Raw genomic sequence first — 19,566 nt, forward strand, 5'->3', positions numbered from 1 at the left:
AGGAAGGACAGAAGGAGGGTGCAGTCAAGGGTATTAGTGTTTTACTCAGACCCAGGACCCAAGCCTCAAAGAAGGGATGTGTGCCCAGAATTTACAACAAATATGTTGCACATTTATTCCTCTTTCCAGGAAGTTGATGAACACAATCTAGGGGCTGTCATCCCTTCTTGTCCACTCAGCCTTGAGATGAAAGGCATGTGAGGGAGGCAGGACATGGCCCCTCCCCATCTATAAGCCAGCTGCCACCAAAGCAAAATGTCCTCCCCTCTCCTCTCTAAACTAAACAGTAGTTTGTCAAAGGGTGAATAAGAAGAAAAGTGACAATTTTCCTTTATGTTAATAAATTGCTTTGGCCTAAAAAACATTAATCAATTTCTTTCCAAAGCACACACACTTCTCAATACTCTGCTATTTGCTTGGCCTTGAAAAGAAAGTCACTTTCAATCCCCTTAAACTGTCAAGACCAGTGGGGGCAGACACATGGGGGAGGGGCAGCTCCCTAAATCCTAGTGATTATAATAGAACCCTGCTGTGTTTCCATAGAAACATAACGATGCATTCTTCCCTGGATGTACACGAGGGAAGGAGTGAAGAGCAAGGCTGTGGGCAAGGTGTACAATGTCTGGAGCACTGGAGGTGCCGATGAGGAGGTGAGAGGCATTTGTCCCTAAGAGAAGCAGGCAAAGCTCTCAGTGAAGAAGAGCAGAGTGGGCAGAGACTGGGTCCTGCAGAGTATAATCACACCTTTAACGGCTGGCCTAGTATTAGCATGGCCACCCAGCTAGGCTATTATTATGACTCCTACATAGAGCTGAATCCTGGGGGACAAAGAGAGTTACCCAAGGTCAACCAGGAGCACTCAACTCAAAAGCCTTTGGCTCCAGCCTCCGGGATGGGCAGCAACTCAAGCCCAGCAGAGGAGACAGGGTTTGCATTCTGCTTTCTGGCTTTTTGCTTCCTGGGCCTGCCAGGTCTGGGCACACGATAGACTCACTCAGAAACATAACTTCTAATAGGTTTGGGGATATTTGTGAATCTTGGGAAATGCAGGCAGTTCATTACTGCTAGTTTGCTTTGGATTGGGCAGTCAGAAACTCCACACAGAAGGAGAAAGAAGCAGCCAGTGATGTATGTGTGATTAGATAGCATGGACAGAGACCTGGAAAAGGGGCTATGTGAGAGGTGAGAAGCATACTTGGATCATTTGCCTTAAATTCTGGGAAGCGAGCTCCACAGGGATTATGTCTCAGTCTGTTTAGCCATGTCACTGGAATTTAGCACTAGAGTGGGAGGCTGGCTGGCTGGCTGGGTACATGGGTGGATGAATGGATGGATGGGTGAGTAGGTGAGTGGGTGGGTAAGTAGGTGAGCAGGTGGGTGAGTAGGTGGGAGGGTAGGTGTATGGGTGGGAGAATGGGAGGGTGGGTGGATGGGATATTCTATGCCAGACAGCAGGCACTCTTAGCATGAGCAGGGATTACTCATTTGCTTTGGCCCTATCTTGTACTCTATCATGAAGATAATTTTCTGTCACAGTAGGTAAGGCAAGGCTATTAAGGATCTAAAAGAACTGTGAATATGAAATGGCTGTTCCCTACCAACCAAGCATGCATGCCTCCAGTGACAGGGGCTGAGAATGAGAGTTTGCAACTTACTACTTTAAATTCCTTCCTTGGTGCAATGCAGAGGTTGCCTGAGGTGACCGTTCCCAGCCTCTGGATCCAACTCCCCAGTTTCCTCTGGGAAGAAGGAGGTCCAAGGGATGCTCACAGATGGCTCCTCCATCCCTCGAGACAAACTAGGGTGCAATACTTGGCAACAGTGGAAGAATGGGACTCAAGGTGTGGGTTTGGATACCTGTGCCCAATGAGCTAGCAAACCACTGGCTTTGGCGACAAGGTCTCAAATTGCTGATGATGTGGGATATCATTTACTAAGGACACAAAGCCACTGGTCAAGCAATGGCAGGGCTAGCTGGCCAGACTTTTAATCTAGCTGCCATTCCTTTCTCAGCATCTAGAGCAGGATCTGGCACATGGTCAATACTTAATCAATCTTGGTTGAATGTCTGGGCGAACATGTGGCGCCGAATCTGTGTTGTGTATTGAACATGCACCTGTTTGCTACACTTGCCTGTGATCCTGGGAGTAGGGAACATACTTCTTCAGCGGGGTACCACTCTAATGCTTGAGAATAGGGGAGTGACTTGCAGTTGATGATGCACTCTAGAGCTTTGCTTTGAAAAACACAATCTGTGTTTCATCCATTATGTAGGTCACCCTGCCAGGATTATGTCCCTGTAGAGAGAACCAGAGAGGAACAGAAAGGGAAAAGATGTCCAAAAAGGAGAGAAGACTCTGGCTGAAGGTTATTGATCCTTCCTCCTGCCGGCTACGCGACAGGCCACTCTGCCCTTCTGTCTCTTCCATTTCAGAACGCCCAGGACAATGCGGCATTTGGAGTTTCCTTTCTCACATGTGACAACTGTGATTTACTTCCACAGCAGCGCTAACTCTGATCTTAAGCTCTGGGAAGTGACATGGGTATCACAGGCAAGGGCAGGTGGTCTTTTAATGATGGCTGATTTTCGGCTCTTGCTGGGCATAAAGGACTCTGCCAGTCATGCCTCATCCAGGACGATGTGGTGGCTTTTGTCTTCCTTACACTGTGTTTCATCCCCATCCCTTGCCTCTGGCTAAACAAGAGGCACGCTCTGCTCTTATGGTTGTATTTCTGCCATTTTCTACACTCTCATGCTAGCTGTGGACAAACAGGTAACAAGCACTTAGCACTCAAATGTACCTAAAAGTGGAAGGGAAGTGAGCAGTCAAGGACACAGGCTGGGCAGAGCTGCCTGGCAGGATCTGGTCTTCCTAGCCGAGTTCTCTGGGCTCAGGGGAAGCTAATCAGAGTGAGAGGAAGGCCAAGAGTCCGTGACATGTTTACCTCTTTTCCAGGCACAAAGAGGCAGAGGGAACATCAGTCTCCTGCCTTACGTCCAGGTTCTTTGCTGACTCTGCATTCCCAGGACTTCTGGGCATCTTGGCCCCATCTGACCTCATATTTACCTCAGAAACCTTTGTAGTAATCAACATGGTATGAATGGAATACACTGTATACTAAGGACTCCAAAAACACACATGAAATAGGAAAAAGGAGAAGCTATCTAGCGACAGAAGAGGATTTCAGTCCTCTGTATGGAAGAATGCTGGAAGGTAGCCTGATATGTAAAGCTCTCTAAGGCATATTCCTAAGAGCATAACACTTCAAAGAGCATAAAGTATCAGTGGTAGTAATGTTAATGCAGGAGTAGGGGTTAACACATACAAAAGGATTGCAGTATGTCAGGCTCTGCTCTGGCCATATCATTTACAGCTACTTCACATATCCTGATTTTATTAGCTTCAGGGGACATTATTACTCCCATTTCACAGATGAGGAAACTAAGCTCAGTTTGGTGATGTGTGCCTTTATATCGTTTACATGTTAATGAATTCGTTTCCATGAATACTGTTTAACAAAAACAGTAACAATGAAGATCACTAAAGCCAGACCAAATATTTACTAAATGCCTGACATGATCTGTGCTTGATTTACTTGACAAAATGAGGTATCATGAAAGGTAATTTAATTCAATGGGGAGGAATGGAAGGGTCTGGGAAATGGCTCAACTCTCCTAAAGCCACCTGGCCCTTGGTCCCTAATGGCTTAGTAGTTGATCCTAAGGACCTGCTCTTGTGTACTCTGGGTAATGGGTGTGTGTTATTTTTAAGTCAGTGTGTATTCTTTGTAAGTTACCCTCTTCCTCCCTCTCTGTCTTCCAGTGTAGAGTATGATTTCCGACAGCAGGAAGGCAGGTTCCATGAGGTTCTCCAGAGTCTGGAGGAGGCGGAGCCAGCTGAGGAAGCACCTTCGCCATCCAAATCCCCAGCAGAAGCCCCGGTCCCCGAGAAACAGGACTTACGGCGGAAGAGCAAGAAGGTGAAGAAGAAATGTTTCTGGTGGATATGAGAAGATTGGGGCTTCCTGCATTCCTTCCTGAGATGGGGGATCCCCTCAAGACCTCCTTGATCCTCTGCAAAAGCGCAGGCTGAGATCCCCTTGCCCTGTGAGACAGGAGTGCCTCAGAGCCGGTACACCCCTGGACACCTGCTCACCAACCTTACCTGAGCGTGTGCCGCAGCTTGCAGAGGATTTTGTGGACACTTGTGTGGCCACTTGTTACCGAGCTGCCTGTCCCTCACAGCCAGGCTTCCGTCCTCATCTGCTAAGCTCAGATTCCCACCATATGCTAATGCTCACTGCACTCCCACCCCTTCCCTGGCAGCAAGCATTTCCTTCCTACCCTGAGATCCTCGACCCCAAAGGTACAGAAATAAGCCTGTGTTGTGCAGTGCAGGAAGAGGAGGGTTGTGAGCAAGTATCCTAGACAACATCACACAATAAGCTGGCAGGGTTCTAGGATTTACCGTACCAAAAGCACAACAGAAATGAGCAGAGCCTAACAATGCCAGGTCCCCCTGATTGTATTAAGTTGTCCTCTTTTTCATCTAGCTGTTAGATTTCAAATCCAGCAGCTGTGCAGCTGTCTTCTTGTAAAGTATGGGGTGTGGCAGAGTAAGGTTGCCCATGGGTATTAGACACCTGTTGTGTGATCTATGTTACTGGAACTCAGGTGACTTTCATAGCTGTAGTCTTTCTGGGGCCGCTTAATTATCATATGTTTCTGTATACCCAGTGTGGGGTAATTGAGAGGGGCTTTATCGTTAGGGTCATTTACCTGTTAGTGTTCATTTACCTGTAACATTAAGGGTCTTAAGACTCAGCAACTTGTATGTCGGTATACCTTATCGAGTGACGTTAACAAGGCTTACCTACAATATAGCATTTTTTTCTCATCCATGCATCCTTGTGACAACCATGTAGATAGGCCCAAACATGCTACTCTACAGTTACCCTTCCTGGTGACCAGGTTTCGGTCACCTGATCTAGGAAGAAACATGACCGAGAATGAGGATGGAAGCGCCTTCTTCCACAAAGTTTGAGCTCCTTAAGATCTAGCTCGTTGTGTTGACAAGACCTCCACTCATGGATGTCCGGTCAAGCTTGGATGCCAAGCAAACTCCCAAAGCAGTGTGATTAAGTCATTGCTACCTACAGGGGCTGAATAGGAGGCAAGGCTTGGATACCTCTGCATTCAGTTCCATGTTCTGCCAGCCTGTGATTGGACTGACACTGCCAGAAATGTGATCCACATTTAAGCAAAGAAAGCATTTTATAACCGCCCCCTTGCCAAAGAACCGGTGTCTGAGTGAGTCTCTGCTGTGTACGTGGGGTGTGTGTAGCCCACTGCCAATTGAGGCTAATTGAGCAAACCACCCCCAACAATTTCACCTCCCTTGTCACAGTGCTGCGGTGCAAAAGCTATTTCAGGGAGAGTGAGGAAAATTTGGCAAGGAATCTGGGCTTGCACTATTTAAGTCTTGGGATGTCATTTGAGATGTTCTCTCTCTGTTTCTAGTGTAATGTTTAAACCCACAAAGTGAGACCAGAATATAGAATGTCAAGTTAGAATTAAGATAAATATACTTGTCATGCTTAAGAAACCACATTTCAATTAGATATGTTACCACTGGCCAAAAGCCACAGATCTTTCTTTCTGTATCCATACACTCAACTCTCAGTTGGCCCCAGCAATGGAAAAAAACACTACAGAGGATAATCCAATAAAGCAAACTCATTTGGGATCTCTTATATAATTTTATCTTGCAGTGGGGCTTCCATCTTAATTTGTTTTGCTTACACTAATTTCAAATGAATTTATATTCCAGAATATCAGGACGGGATGAAAATATTCTTGCACTTAGATCTCGGAGACTCGGGGAAATAGAATAGCCTTTTCACTAACCTGGAAAAGATGGCATAATTGTGTCCTTTGTTGACTGGGCAGAAGAATGACCATGCCTCCTGGTTTCTAAGCTCTGTAAACCTCCTACCAGTGGAGGAGCACAGCTGTGAGAGCTAACTGCAGCCTTTGTACTGGGTAGCCTGGAGAAATGGGGAGATATCTGGGGTAGCTCTTCTCTTTACACGTACATGGCAAGGTAGGGACCTTACATAAACTCTGAAGGAGATAAAATTAGGACTGAAAACTGTTACCATTCCCTGAAAGAAAAATCAACCCAGGTCATGTGATTTTATACCAAAGCACAACACCACATCGCACTGCTTAGGCCACACTAATCTATACCTGGAGAGGTTCCTTCTGGTAATTGAATCCTGAACATCAGTATTGGGAGAAAGGATTGATAAACACCAGCCTTCTGAAGAGAAAGGGTCATCACTACATTAAATAAAAAACGTACTCATATATACCAAAACTCTCTAGTCTGTTACTCATGCTGAGTAGCAATGCTTCTTTGTAAAATAGTATGTCATATGATATTCTACAGAAATGTTATACTTGAGGTTATATGGTTTTATGGAAAGAGATTCATTTAGCAAAACTTACTTTTATGAAATGGAAGGAGAAAGGACTGATGGGTCTGTTTAAATTGCAGGGGTTTAATGTATCTGCTCCCTCTATCGTTAAAACACTCAGCATCCCTGACTTAATGCCAGCTCATCTGTAGAGCGCCTTCTTGAAGACAATGTATCACTGTAAGGTTTTGTAAATTTCTAAACTGTTTTAAATGGGATATTATCTTTTGCAATAAACTTAAGTATTTTTCCTAGGTCTTAAGACTCAGTTATTAGCTTGGGTTGAGTTAAGTTATGAAATTTAGCAGCCCCAAAGGCAAAGACAGTTATAATACTTAACTCATTTGTTTATAAACAAGAATAGAGCCAGAAATGTCTGTGACACCAATCTCGGGAGGTAACCTGTACCAAGGAATCATTCCCAGCTGCTTTCAAGAGGGCACACAACTTATCCATGGTTCAACTTCGTACACCGACACCTGACTAGCTTGGTTCATATTTCTTTTTAATTACTTTCTGATGAACAGTTTTCCTTAAAAGACATCCTTGTGTCATCAATACTGGGAAAATTAGTATCTCGTTCCAAAATTCGAACATGAGATAATAGTTTACTTAGATCCAAATGAGCTCCTGCTTTTGAAGGTTGAGGGCTCTAACTCTGAGCCTAGTTCATTTGTGGAAAAGATATTTGCAAATGTGTTCTCATGGCATGTTAATCCCAAACTCACTTTCTCTTCCACCAGTCAGAGGGAGAGAATTGTAAAGAACTCCCCCCAGGCGTGAGTCAGAGTTTGAGCTGCTATGTCACTGAGGTCTCCTTTCTGTCTGGAGGATGGGCCTCCTCCTCTTAGAAGTAAGGAAAGCAAAATAACCCCTCAGTCACCCCATTGTCTGAGCTTCTTAGCTAGGGTCTTATGAACCAGAAACCCCTGATCCTAAGAGAACATCTGGCAGTTAACTGAAGGGAGCTCTAAACATAGTGGAGAAAACACAACAGGCACCCAGGAAATACACATTCCTTCCTTTGCTCATTGAAGGAAACGGAGAAACAAGAGCTTCTGTGAGTCCACACTTGGTGTCAGATGCAGGTTTAAGATTATCTCAAGGCCAGAAGCCAACTCACTCTGACTTATAAATCCCTTAGCTAGCAGGACAATGTATGTTAAATAATGGGTGCTCTGTGGTTCAGAGGTACAGGTTGGCCAAAAATGCTTAGTGCAGCATTGGGGGGGGGGGAGGAAGAAGACTGTTGTAGTATGCTGTAGTATGGCATTAAATTCCCAGAAGTGCAAAAGACTCTCCCATACTCAACATGAGGTATAACTGGACGATTTGCTCAAGGCTACTAGAACTTTGGAAATGGGTCCTAGAAGCACCAGCGCAGTGTGTGAGGATCTGACCAACTCCAGCCACCACTCAGGGTGGACTTGAAGTCCATTCTTACTGTGGTCAGCTGAGCATCATCTTCACATGAAAAGGATCTAACTTTAAGGTCAGTCCAGGCAACTTGCTGAATGCTAAAAATGTCTCTGCTTTTCAGTTCCAAGCCACAGAGATGTTTTATGATTGCTACTCCCATTGAACAGGAGAGGGCTGGAACACACCTCCAGACTCAGCACCGACTCTTTGCTACAGTCCATGTTTGGCCAACGTAGTGTTGGCCCGTCTGAGTACTTTTCACCTCAATTTTCTCCCATCTCCCTGAAACTGACTGACAGCCTAAATACCTAGTGACCATGTAATATGTCCTAATCTCAAAGTTTCACAACTACACCATCTCTTTCTGCTTTCTGTGGAGCTCTTAGCCCACAAAAAGAAGATGCACCTTCAGACACCATACAGCTGGGTTCTCCTCCATGTCAGAGAACTTCCCCATGGCAGGCACCTTATTGCCCACCACAATAGGGTCTGCGAGGGAACCCTTCTCTCTGCCTAGAACATACTCACTACATCCCTCTGTGCCCAGTTTCTAGCAAGACATAATGTCATCCAGCTACCTCCATGACCACAAACCACACCAGATGTCCTTCTTAATTGTTTACTTACATCAGGGACCTTGTCCTCAAAGTCTATGACATAGCTGTCCTTGAACATATATATCTTTGTCACTCTTTAGTGGATGTACTTGTCTGTATAGTCTTCCTGGGGTGGTAATCCTACGTATTGCCAGTAGCCTGTATATGCCCTGCACTCACTACACTGGGGCTTAAATGTTGGAGTAAGTTAATTAGTAAATTGGATCCAGTGAAGAAGTTACTAACTCTGAACACACCCTGCCCCTGGCTTTTCCCCTCCTTACTGGCAGGGCATTCATAAGGAATGGCACACTGCTGGCACCCAGCCTCTGTATCTGCACCCCTGGAATTGGAGGCTTTAGCAAGGAACGGTGCCCAAGCTTTCAACTCTTTCATGGTTGGCCAGGCTTTCAGGACTTAGGAGCACCAGGACACAACTGTCCTCACCCTGCACCTTATTGACAGCCTCACTTAACCTTGCTTCAGAATAAATTGCCATCATAATTAAATCCCAATGCATTCTGCACATTTGACCAAGATACTGCCCAACAGTGTGAGAGAGAAAATGAGTTTTGAAATTAAAGCAGATTGTTAACTATTTTTGCTGTAATGTTTCTATTAAAATGCCAGCATTTATTACATGTGACCTAGTCCATTTCAGACACAATGCAATTTAAAACAGACAGGGGCCGTCTACTCAAGGAACCTTTTAGGCGACGCGTTTTGCCTCGGCTTCAACCATGATTAAAGTGGAGAGACAATAACATCACACCAAAGGATTATTTGTTCCCAAACAAATAAAGGCTTTATTATCATGAAAGGCTTTCAAATTCTTTCAGAATCCATAAGTATATTAAATTTCATTCAGATGAAACCCATTACTTTCTCCCTGACAGAACCTGAATATACATTTTTTTAGACCATTAGCTAGCCCAGTGACCTCTACCTGTCACAGCAGCCTGGGTGCCCAGGTAGCACACTCAATCTGGTTACGCTAAGAAGCAGCCCTCTATCTCCCATACCAAACCAGCTGTGGCATTTCAACTGCTGGACTCCAGAGTGATGCCCACAGCCTTGCCATTGTGCCCACCGAGTAACTGATCCCCACCTCATCCCAGGTAGAGATCAGATACAGATGACAGAAGGATCTTGGGGCTGCAAGTCATTGTTCTCTGTTTGCAATTTTTTTTCAAATACACAATATTATCTCTTTAATAGCTGAGACTTGAGAATTAAAGAGTAAAATCAAAATGTAACTCAAAGCATCAATGTTTATAAATTCAGAGTGCTGGCCCTGACCTCTTCCACTAACAGATACCCCAGGGTCTGACAACGCGTAGATGAACCTCAGCCCAGGGGGCACTTACAGAATACTTACAGAGCATCTTCTCTGTACCATGCCTGTGGCCAAGAACACTGTGAAAATGCACTTGAAGCCCTGACCTCACAGGCTGTGTGGTCTAATGAGGGTGTTTCCCACCCCACACACATCCCTCCCCCCTCCCCCCAAGTGAACAGAGGTCACTCTACCTGGATGTCAAACCACTTAGATCTGAAGATGAAGGTGTAAATACTGCTGGGACACTGTCCACCATCCTGACCTTCCCCCCACTGTGTAGTAAACTCCCTGAGGGAGCCTTTTGAGGTACATAGTTGGCTAAATCATCCCCAATATGTGTCTGTAATTGTACGCATCACCACAACCCCAGAGGACAGATGCTCACTTCCATAGCAAACAAGGCTCATAACAGGTCTCCAAGCTAACATTTACACCCTAACCTCAACCTCTTGCTAGCTCCTTTCCTATCTCATCATCTCTTGAGAAGTCAGAGGGTATTAAGTACCTGTGGGTGAATCTTCGCTCACTATTGCTCAGAACACCATCCATCACCCATCTATCACAGGGAATAATTTGTACTTTGAGGGAGGATAAAGGTTGGAGTTCACAGTATATTGTTAAGTGATGATTTCAGCAGAAGCCTGGAATCTCAGCATCTCTGAGACCAAGGCAGGAAGACAACAAGTTCAAGACCAGTCTGGGCTACAAAGTGAGGCTCCATGGCAAATAAAAATCAAAACCAACTAACCAAACAACAACAACGACAATGACATCGACACAGTAATCATGAGCTCTCTGTTTCCTTGACCTGACAGTGGTAATGACCAGCACTTGTCTGCTCCCTCTCATTTACTCCTCAAGCATTTCCTACAAGGTATTTACAACAAGTGCCACTTTTCAACCGAATGAATAAAGGCAGGAAGAAGGGGCCATTTGTCAAAGCAGAAGATATGGAGAGTGGGAAGGGGTGGTGGAGGATAGGGATCTTTTAAGGTCTGCCAAAATTGGGAGCCAGGTCCCTTGAAACTCCTATGACAACAGCAAACACCAAATTAAACATGGTCTCCTCTTTGCCACTTTCTCTTTCGCTCCTGTCCCTGGTCCCTGTTGGCCATTCCATCCTGAGTGCCCATGGCACTGCACAGGATGCCATTTTTTTCACATTACATTGGGATTTCTTTCATCAATCTCTCATGTTCCTCTCCACTAGGAAGCAGTGTCCTTGGAGACAGGAGTTGTCACTCCATCCCTGGGAGCCTCCACAGGTATCCTATGTCATGTGAAATACCACATATTGCAGTGTAAGTTCTGCTGAGTGAATTAGGAGAAAATGTGGCCATGGGAACATGGAGAAGAAAAACTAGGGGCCAAGGTCAGATCCTGCCTGCTGCTGCCTTACCCCCATCTTTCAAATAAAGCCCTGGCCTCTCCTGGCTTCAAATGACGTTTAGAAGGTAAGAATATACACAGGAAGAGGCTTCAGGAAGCTGGTTTTCTCTGTAATTCCTATTTTTAAAGAAATGGTGCTTGAGGATTTTTTTGATCATAAAAAGAAAGTGAAGTTATTTCAGAAAAATAGAAATGAAACTCAAGAAATCTGCAATTCCTGAGTGCACCGAACTCAGGAAATGCTGAATGGGGTTAGTGCCTGGGTCTAGCCACGGGGAGGCCATGGGGTCTGCTGAGAACTGGACTTCTCCTTCCCAGACCTCAGCCCCTTGATGACTTCCCTGCTGTTCTGTTCCTACCACTCTTCCTACGCACTGAGTCACAGAACATGATTGTTTATTTGAGAAAGCCCCAGTGGATGCCACTTAAAGACAAATGGGTGCCCTGAATGAATCTGACAACACGTCTAGAAAGGTGGGTTTGATTGTGAAGGGCTACTTGACAGAATTAATTCCTTCAAGTAACTCAAGAAGAGCTGTGTCCTAGTGGGGACAACAGGGACCTGAGGCTCATGCCTCTTTCATTACAGTGTTTCCAGTGGTCTGTTCTTTCTTCATGGGGAGACGTCCTTAGGGGGCAAGCCATTAGCAAGTAGTTCTTATGGGCTCCTTAATAGCACTGGAGAGGATTGCTATAAAGGCTGGGAAGTTTGGTGCCACCTCTCTCTCTGTTTTCTAGCTTGGTATATGGCCACTTGCTGTGGCATCCGGCCTCACCAGAGCCCTTAGATCTTTATGCAATGAGTGAGAGAAGAGAGGAGCTGGGCTCTAGAGTCTCCACCATATGGACAGTTTAAACCTTTGCTATTTTATAACTAGCCTGCTTTAGGTACTTTGTTATAGTAATGCAAAGCTGACAGACACACCCTGCGCCTTAATGTTCACTGAACATCCCTACAAAGGGCCATGAAATCTTCTGAGCCTGTCACCATGTCAAGTCAGGAAAAAGGACTTGAGCATGAAATATAACAACAACAACAAAAAAGGACCAGTAAGATGGTTTAGTGCTTAATGGGGCTTGTGACCAAGTCTAACCATCTGGATCTCAGGAACACACAGTGGGAGAGATAGACACCTACAAGTTGTTCTGTGACTGTGTGACCATGTGCATGTATACATATACACACAAGACATAAGTAATGTAATTTAAAAGGAGGAGGAAGAAGAAGAGGAGGAGGAGGAGAACAATAACAACAACAACAACAGAAACCACCACCACTCAGTTCTTGCTACTCCGGTGCCTGCTATTTGTTAAGGCTGATGCAAACAAAGGAACTAAGGGACCAAAGCCATTAAACAGGCTCCTCATACCTTGAGAAAGGAAGCTATGGTATAGTTCCCCACTTGTCAGATCCCTTCAGAATCCACAGCTTCTTCACTGCCCGTAGAAAGCAATGCTGACTGAGATGGTGGTCAGCCAAGGCCAAGGGCAGACATTTTGTTCAAAAGACTGTCCCCAGTGCCGGGAAACAGCACAAGAGATTCTGCAGAGTCTTATCTTTAAGAACACACTTAAAGTCACTTGCCCCAAATCAGATTTGCATAGCTCCACTAACACAAGCCAAAAGGCACTGGGCTATTTGGAGATAATTTTGTTAAAACTTCAATGACATAATAGTGCATTTCCCAGCATTGGCTGAATGATTCCCAAATTCTCTCTCGCTCTGTGTCTTCCTTTCCTGGTGCTGACAGCTATGTCCTTGCGTGGCCAGTGATGGCCCCACTGCGGTACCAGTTTGTCCAGGTCCGAAGCTGACCTGCTCTGCAGCACCCCAAGGTGAAGGTCCCACATGTCAAGTGGGGAAAATCCTTGGTGGTAGTAATATCAGCCTCAGTTTACCAACAGGGCATTGTCCCCGCATAGGCTGCTCCATGGACAGACCAAGGAAGAGGAAAGTCAGTGAATCTCTTCCGATTCCCATCTCTGAGGCTGATGTGGGATCAGAAAGATGATCCTGAGGATGAACCAGGCTCTTCTCCAATCTGTCAAAAAGAACCCTTTCACGGCGCTAGGGCAGAACTGCAGAATTTTATAGATAGAAGATCCTTAAAGGGAAGTCTGGAAGGAAGCAGGGCTTTTCTCACCTATTTTTAAACTCAGACCTTTTAGAAATCTCATCATCCTCTTGTCCTTTGGATTGGTTTTCTCTTTCCATTAAGTCCCCCGCCCCAACCCCGAGGTTGGACTGAGCATCTGTTTCACTCGAAGTCCTTGACAGTGGAACAGGAACCCCAACCATATAAGGACACAGCTCCTTCCCCTGGGAGTCACAGCTTGCTATGGAACACAGGTGGGAAAAAAAAAAGAAAATCCCACTCCAGTGTGGAAATCATGTAATTGCAACATCTACAGGTCACCAAAGACGATGCCTAAGAAATGGAAGACCACAAGACAGAACAGGCAACGAGTCATACACACACCGAGAGTTTCCTGGCCTGCACCCTCTGAGAGCTCTTTGGCCTTTTCAAGCCACCCACCCAAAGGTGTCATAATATTCAAGTGCCAGATTCAGTTCTATGATGTCAACTTTTAATAAGTGACTTCTGTCCTATATGCAGTGATTCCCTTATGAGTTGAAATACTGTGTGTGTGTGTGTGTACATGCACGTGTATCCAAATATTCCCTAATATGCATTTATGAGCACTGTGCTCCAAGCATAGAACCTGTGCCCTTCCCCTACCAGCCTAGAGAGCAACCAAGCTCCCCAGAGTTAATGATGCCACCTTTTGGTTACCAACCTGAAGTCAGGTCCCTTGCATAATTTTTAGTATTTTCTTACAACAAATTTCTTAATCCCTATAATGAACAAACATATACAAGTATAAACATTCCCATACCTACACATGAACACATACACATATACATACATACACACAGAGGGAACATTGTGTGGAGACACTGTGGGAGAAACAGATAGACATGGGGTTCCCAAAGGGTCCACTTAACTAGGCTTCCATCTTTCAGCATTGTGGAGGCCCAGACACTTCCTCATCCAAAAGGTTCTCTGGAGGAACTCTTTGGTGGAAGATTAGATATGGAAAGGACAAGCAGGGAGACCATGTGTGCTCTTAGGAGATGTAGCAATGGCAGCAGAGAGAGAGATAGTGGTCCCACCCCGGCTTAGAAACATTTTCAGTTGGAAGGTCTTCAAGGACTAGATAGGCAGCTGGAGGGTGAAGGAGGAGTCTCCCCAGCACTTAAGAATCTCATCCCACCTCTGCCACTAAGCTGGCCTTCCCCCTCCCCACCTCCCAGCAAACAAAATAAAAATTTAAATAAACAAAAGGTTCTTCCTCCCCCCTAGATTAACTCTGAGATTTAATTACCAGAATTGAGGAGACTATCTCTAATGATGTCTTAGCCATCCAAATCTACCCCCAAATTCTAAGCCCTTTTGGAGATTTCTGAAAAGCTATCACATGAGCTATCTCACTCGTTCCCAGCAGAGGCAGAATGGCAGCTGTGAGTTCAAGTTGCTCATTTAGGGACCTTTAAGGTGGCTGGTGCCTAACATGTTCCTTTAGATACTAAAAGACTAAGTTGTGTTCAGCACACTGCTTAAGAGCTGGGATTCTAAAACGGTCATCAAAGTTTCAGGCTTTAGCTCCTCCACTATTAGCAAGCTGTGTGCTTACAGGCAAGTCACTCAACCTCTGTGAGCCTCAACTGTTGACTATACAACTGATGGAAGTCAAGTGGAGTACAAGAGGTCTGCCTGCCACATGAACATGTGCTCAATAAGTGGCAAACAGTGTATGTGGAAGTCACATGCATACTCTCCATGACAAGGGGCTGGAGGTAGGAGGGTGTGCCGCCAAGGGTCTTGCAGACAACCTGCAGTCCCCACTCAGCACCGCAAGAATGACTAGAATGTGAAGTCAGAGTTTACATGACACAGGTTTTCTGGGAATCCTGTGAGGTGAGGTAGTAGGGTGGGGTGACTTCCAGATTTCCCCCTTGGTTCCTTTTTAAAAAACTGCTCTGAATGCCAGCTGCAGTTACCTTTATTTAATCACTCCACAGACTCCTCTGTGAAAAGCGGGGTAATTAGGCCCAAAATATATCACCCAGAGGCTTATTTTAACTACCCGAAATAAAAGCTAGATTCCAGTTTCAACAGAATTTCCAGATCGCTTTCCTTCCCAGAAGGCCAGGCAGTGGGCGTGTTCTCTGGTTGATTCTTGCTGTGGGGTGACAATCTCCAGCATGGGTGAGAAAGGGGAGGGACCAGCCTTCTCTGGGATAATCAGGCCTGCAAGTTTGCCTTGATCTACATACCTAAGGCTGGACAAGTGTCTTCTGAGGAAGGAGACCCTGGTGCCACTGCTGTGTGACTTTAGAGATGGTATTTGCACCCTCTGACTCACAGTATAAGGTCGAGCCTAGGACAGAATGTAACTCCCACTGCCTCAGAACTCAGGACAGGATTTACACACCACAGGGTCAAATTTTCTTGTTGTATATGCTAACTAACATTTCTGAAAGGAACACTTGATGTCACAGTATGAGCGGCAGCATCTTCTCTGGCTATGGCCACAGAAAATCAAGGTACAGCTTATATATTGGATACAAACACAGCACATTTCACATAGAAACAGTTACTAGGTAAAATTCCTCAAGATTATCTCTTTTTTGCCGTTCATCCAAATCTGCCTTCATAAGGGAAACAAAGAAAAGAATATTGACTATACAAACACTTAGACTAAGCCAGATGGAAACACCAGTAACTACAGTCAATGTGAAATATTTATAAGTATCTTCAATATATCACTGTTGACCAGTTCACACTGTGACAGACATGACTAATCAATTCGGTTCGTCCCACTGAGTCAACATGGAGCTCCTGCAATCATTCTCATGACAATATTTCAGGTAGACATCACCAGTCAACAAGAGTAGGCATGGGCAGCCCAGCCTATTTTATGACCCTGACTCTGAAGCTAGGGAAACAACAAAAACCAAGGTTCAAAGATGTTAAGATGCTGCTATGTTTTGATAATCCTCTGTAGAGAGAGTGTGGAGCCCTTCTCCTGTCCCTCTGTCTCCCTTAATCAAATGTCACCTCTTCCAAACCAAGCCACCCTCTCTCACCATCACAGTCTAGCTCCTTGGTAATTCAAGGATTACAATAAACAATCTGTTATGTGTTTGATTGGAGTCAGGCAGGAGAGAAATGGAAACGCATCCAGCCTCCCATAGTCCCTGATTTTGGTTTTTATAGTGTTTCCTTTGTCCGTTTGTCTTCTCTAACACTCCATTGTCCAGACAGGTGATTTACAGGAAATTGGGAGTGGCTGTCTCTAGCAAATGATGATTGCCTTGTGCTGAGCCAAAGGAGCCACTGTCTGCCCCATAAAAAGAGGCAAGCTGCAATCCCACCTGCCTCCCCAGCCAAGGTCTTATTTGGGATTTCAGAAGCACTAGACATGAATGGCAGGTGTCAAAAATATTGATTGTTTAATATTCCCAAGCAATGGAAACTAGCCAATAAAAATCATGTCTGGAAAATTAAAAATGATGGCTGGAATGGGGATGTTTCCTCCTTGTTGAATCTCAATTTGAAATTAAATTGGAGCCTTGGACGTGAAGACTGGGACCCCTGACCCCTGAGCAATTACTTTCCACCACCATTTTCTTTACTTTGAAGGTCTTTCTATTCTTGGAATTGCTAGAAAGGCCCCTTTTGTGAAATTGGAGCTGTCCTAAGAGAGCCCCTTTTGGATTTTCCTTCTATCTCCTATTGTTCCCCATTCAATTCTCTCTTCACTGTAGCTAAATCAGCAAATGGGAGTCACCAGGACTAAAGACTAGCTTGCAACAACACCTCTGCAAGGCTCTGGGACCAGACCAAGGGACAGAGAAATTAAGAACAAGACAGCCTTACATCATCCCCATCCTCTCTAACATGTCTCCAGTTGTTATTGAGGAAAGCACCCTCAATAAAGACAAGAAAAGAAAAGACAATCTGGAGGCAGATGCACAGAAACTCCTCCCCTGCCTTCCAGGGACTGTTTCATTTATTCATCAGCTACATTATTTACTCAGTAAGTGTGTACTGAATACTCACTCTTCACAAGGCATTCTACTAAGGATAATGGGACAAATGGAACATAGTCCCTTCCCTCAGGGCTCTTCTAATATAGGAGAGAAACAACTTCTGAGCCTCTTCTAAGGATGGCACAGGTTCTCACAAAATGCCAAAGAAATGAGTGAGTTCTCTGTAGGTCCATGCACTTGAGAACAGTGTTGATAGGATGTGTCTCACAGCAATGGCATGAAGACGTATTAACCACTGGGCAGAGAGGCACAACCTCTCAAACATCATATGGCAATGCAGAGGAGAGAGGGTTAGCTCACAAACAAACAAACAAACAAACAAAGACTAAAAACCAAAACAACAACCAAAGGGCAGATGACATGGAAAGGTCTCAGTAGGCCTGTTCTAAGTCCATTAAGATTGATAGAGTCTTCAGTCTTGTTTATGCAAGAATGTGAGGACCAGAGCCTTCAAGCACGGCTTGTAGAATGAGGCATGGCACAGCCACTCTAAAACACAGTTGGACAATTTCTTAGGAAAAAACCTGTTGCTTCATCTATTCCACTATGAAATTTCTACTCAAGAGGAATTAACATATATTCACACTAAACCCATGAGCAAATACCATAGCAGCAGCATCTATAATAGCCTAAAGTTGAAGACAGTCAAAAAGACCACTAACTAGTACATGGATAAGAAAAAAATCATGTTCATACAATATAATATTACCCAGCAATTAAAAGGGACAGAGCGTGGCATGTCCCCAAATATGGATTGACTACAGAAAATGCTCAGGAAAAAAGTCAGGCATGAGAAATCAAACTCATGTGGTTTTGCCTTATAAAGTCCCCCAAAGAGGCAAATGGGTACAGATAGTTGCTTAGGAATGGGGAAGGGATGGAGAGTGACCATAAAATAACCCAGGGTAGGGAAGGAAAGGACCCAGACTGAGTTACTGTGGTGGCCATACAACTGTACAAAAGTGCTAGAACTCATGAAAACTAGTCTGTTTGGTGATTACATGTTCTAGGGAGGGCAGCTTCCTAAAGGCGTGTGTCTATGCTGGACCTTAAAAGTTAGGCAGAAGGTCACTAGACTGGGAAGGCACAGGAAGGTATGGTAGACAATTGAAGATGCTCAGGTGGTACAGACATCCAGAGAACTGGGTATATGTGGGTAATACCCAGTCATATACCTTTTTGGACCTTTAGACAGAAAGTCAGATGAAAGACTGAAAGAAAGAGTAGTTGAGGCCACAGCAGACACTAGAAGTTAAGATTGACCTGAATGTGTTTATGAGCCATTTTATAGGCAGTGGGGAAACCACTGAGCAATGGAGAGTAGGGGAATGCCCCGGCAAAGAATACCAGACAGCAAGAGGAACATGTATTAGGAAGTCCAGCCATTAGGGCAGAGAATCCGAGAACAGGCCCATAAAAGAGGCAGGAATGAATGAGAACCACTCCTCCATCACTTGCTGGAGTTGATAATGCAGATGGACAGAGACTCATTGGACCAGATAGGAAGGGAAATAACAATAGACACCACTTACTTAGTGCTTTCTACAGTTCATACCCTGTTCTAAAGAACTGCTACTCTCACGGAAAAGCAGGGAGTTAAGAGCCTGCTATATACAGAATGAGCCAAATGGATTGATGATCACCTTCAGACTCATTCCAAAGAAAAGGAATAAAGATTAGGAAGGTCATAAAATGCTTATCTAAGGTGCGCTCCGGGAGCCACACATAGGAGGCCTCTAACTCAGTAAGAAATGGTGGTACTTCAGCTCTGGAAGGGTGGTAAGTGAGAAAAATGACAAACTGTTTGCAAGGCTGAGCAGCCCAGGGAAGTAGAAGATCCTGGCATTGCAGCACTCTGTGGGACAAATCTTCATCTGTCTGTCTGTCTGTCTGTCTATCTGTTCCTCCATCATCTATCAGTCACCCATTTATCTATCTATCTATCTATCTATCTATCTATCTATCTATCTATCTGTCTGTCTGTCTGTCTGTCTGTCTGTCTGTCTGTCTATCTATCTATCTATCTATCTATCTATCTATCTATCTATCTATCTATCTATCTATCTATCTACCTACCCACCTACTTATCGTGTATCTATCATCTACCTTTTTATCATGTATCTAACCATCTATCTATCATCTATCTATCTATCTATCTATCTATCTATCTATCTATCTATCTGTCATCTATCTATCTTTGCATGATGGAGGATGGGATCCTGGAC

The 19,566-nt window shown here is 44.6% G+C and overlaps 2 protein-coding genes across 3 annotated transcripts in view; one reads left to right on the plus strand and one right to left on the minus strand.

Moving 5' to 3' along the window:
* Insyn2b (inhibitory synaptic factor family member 2B) overlaps positions 1-6,734 on the plus strand; it is a 45,573-nt gene extending 38,839 nt beyond the window's left edge. For both annotated transcript variants that reach the window (XM_029483628.1, XM_029483629.1), the window contains one exon: positions 3,825-6,734. In XM_029483628.1, coding sequence (XP_029339488.1) covers positions 3,825-4,011 — 187 coding nt within the window. In that variant the 3' untranslated portion in view covers positions 4,012-6,734. The remainder of the gene's footprint in view (positions 1-3,824) is intronic.
* The window catches only part of Dock2 (dedicator of cytokinesis 2), a 558,039-nt gene that overhangs the window by 188,207 nt on the left and 350,266 nt on the right, over positions 1-19,566 (minus strand). The gene's annotated exons all lie outside the window — the stretch shown is intronic.

This window comes from Mus caroli, chromosome 11 (assembly GCF_900094665.2).
Source record: "Mus caroli chromosome 11, CAROLI_EIJ_v1.1, whole genome shotgun sequence".
Classification (NCBI taxonomy): Eukaryota; Metazoa; Chordata; class Mammalia; order Rodentia; family Muridae; genus Mus; species Mus caroli.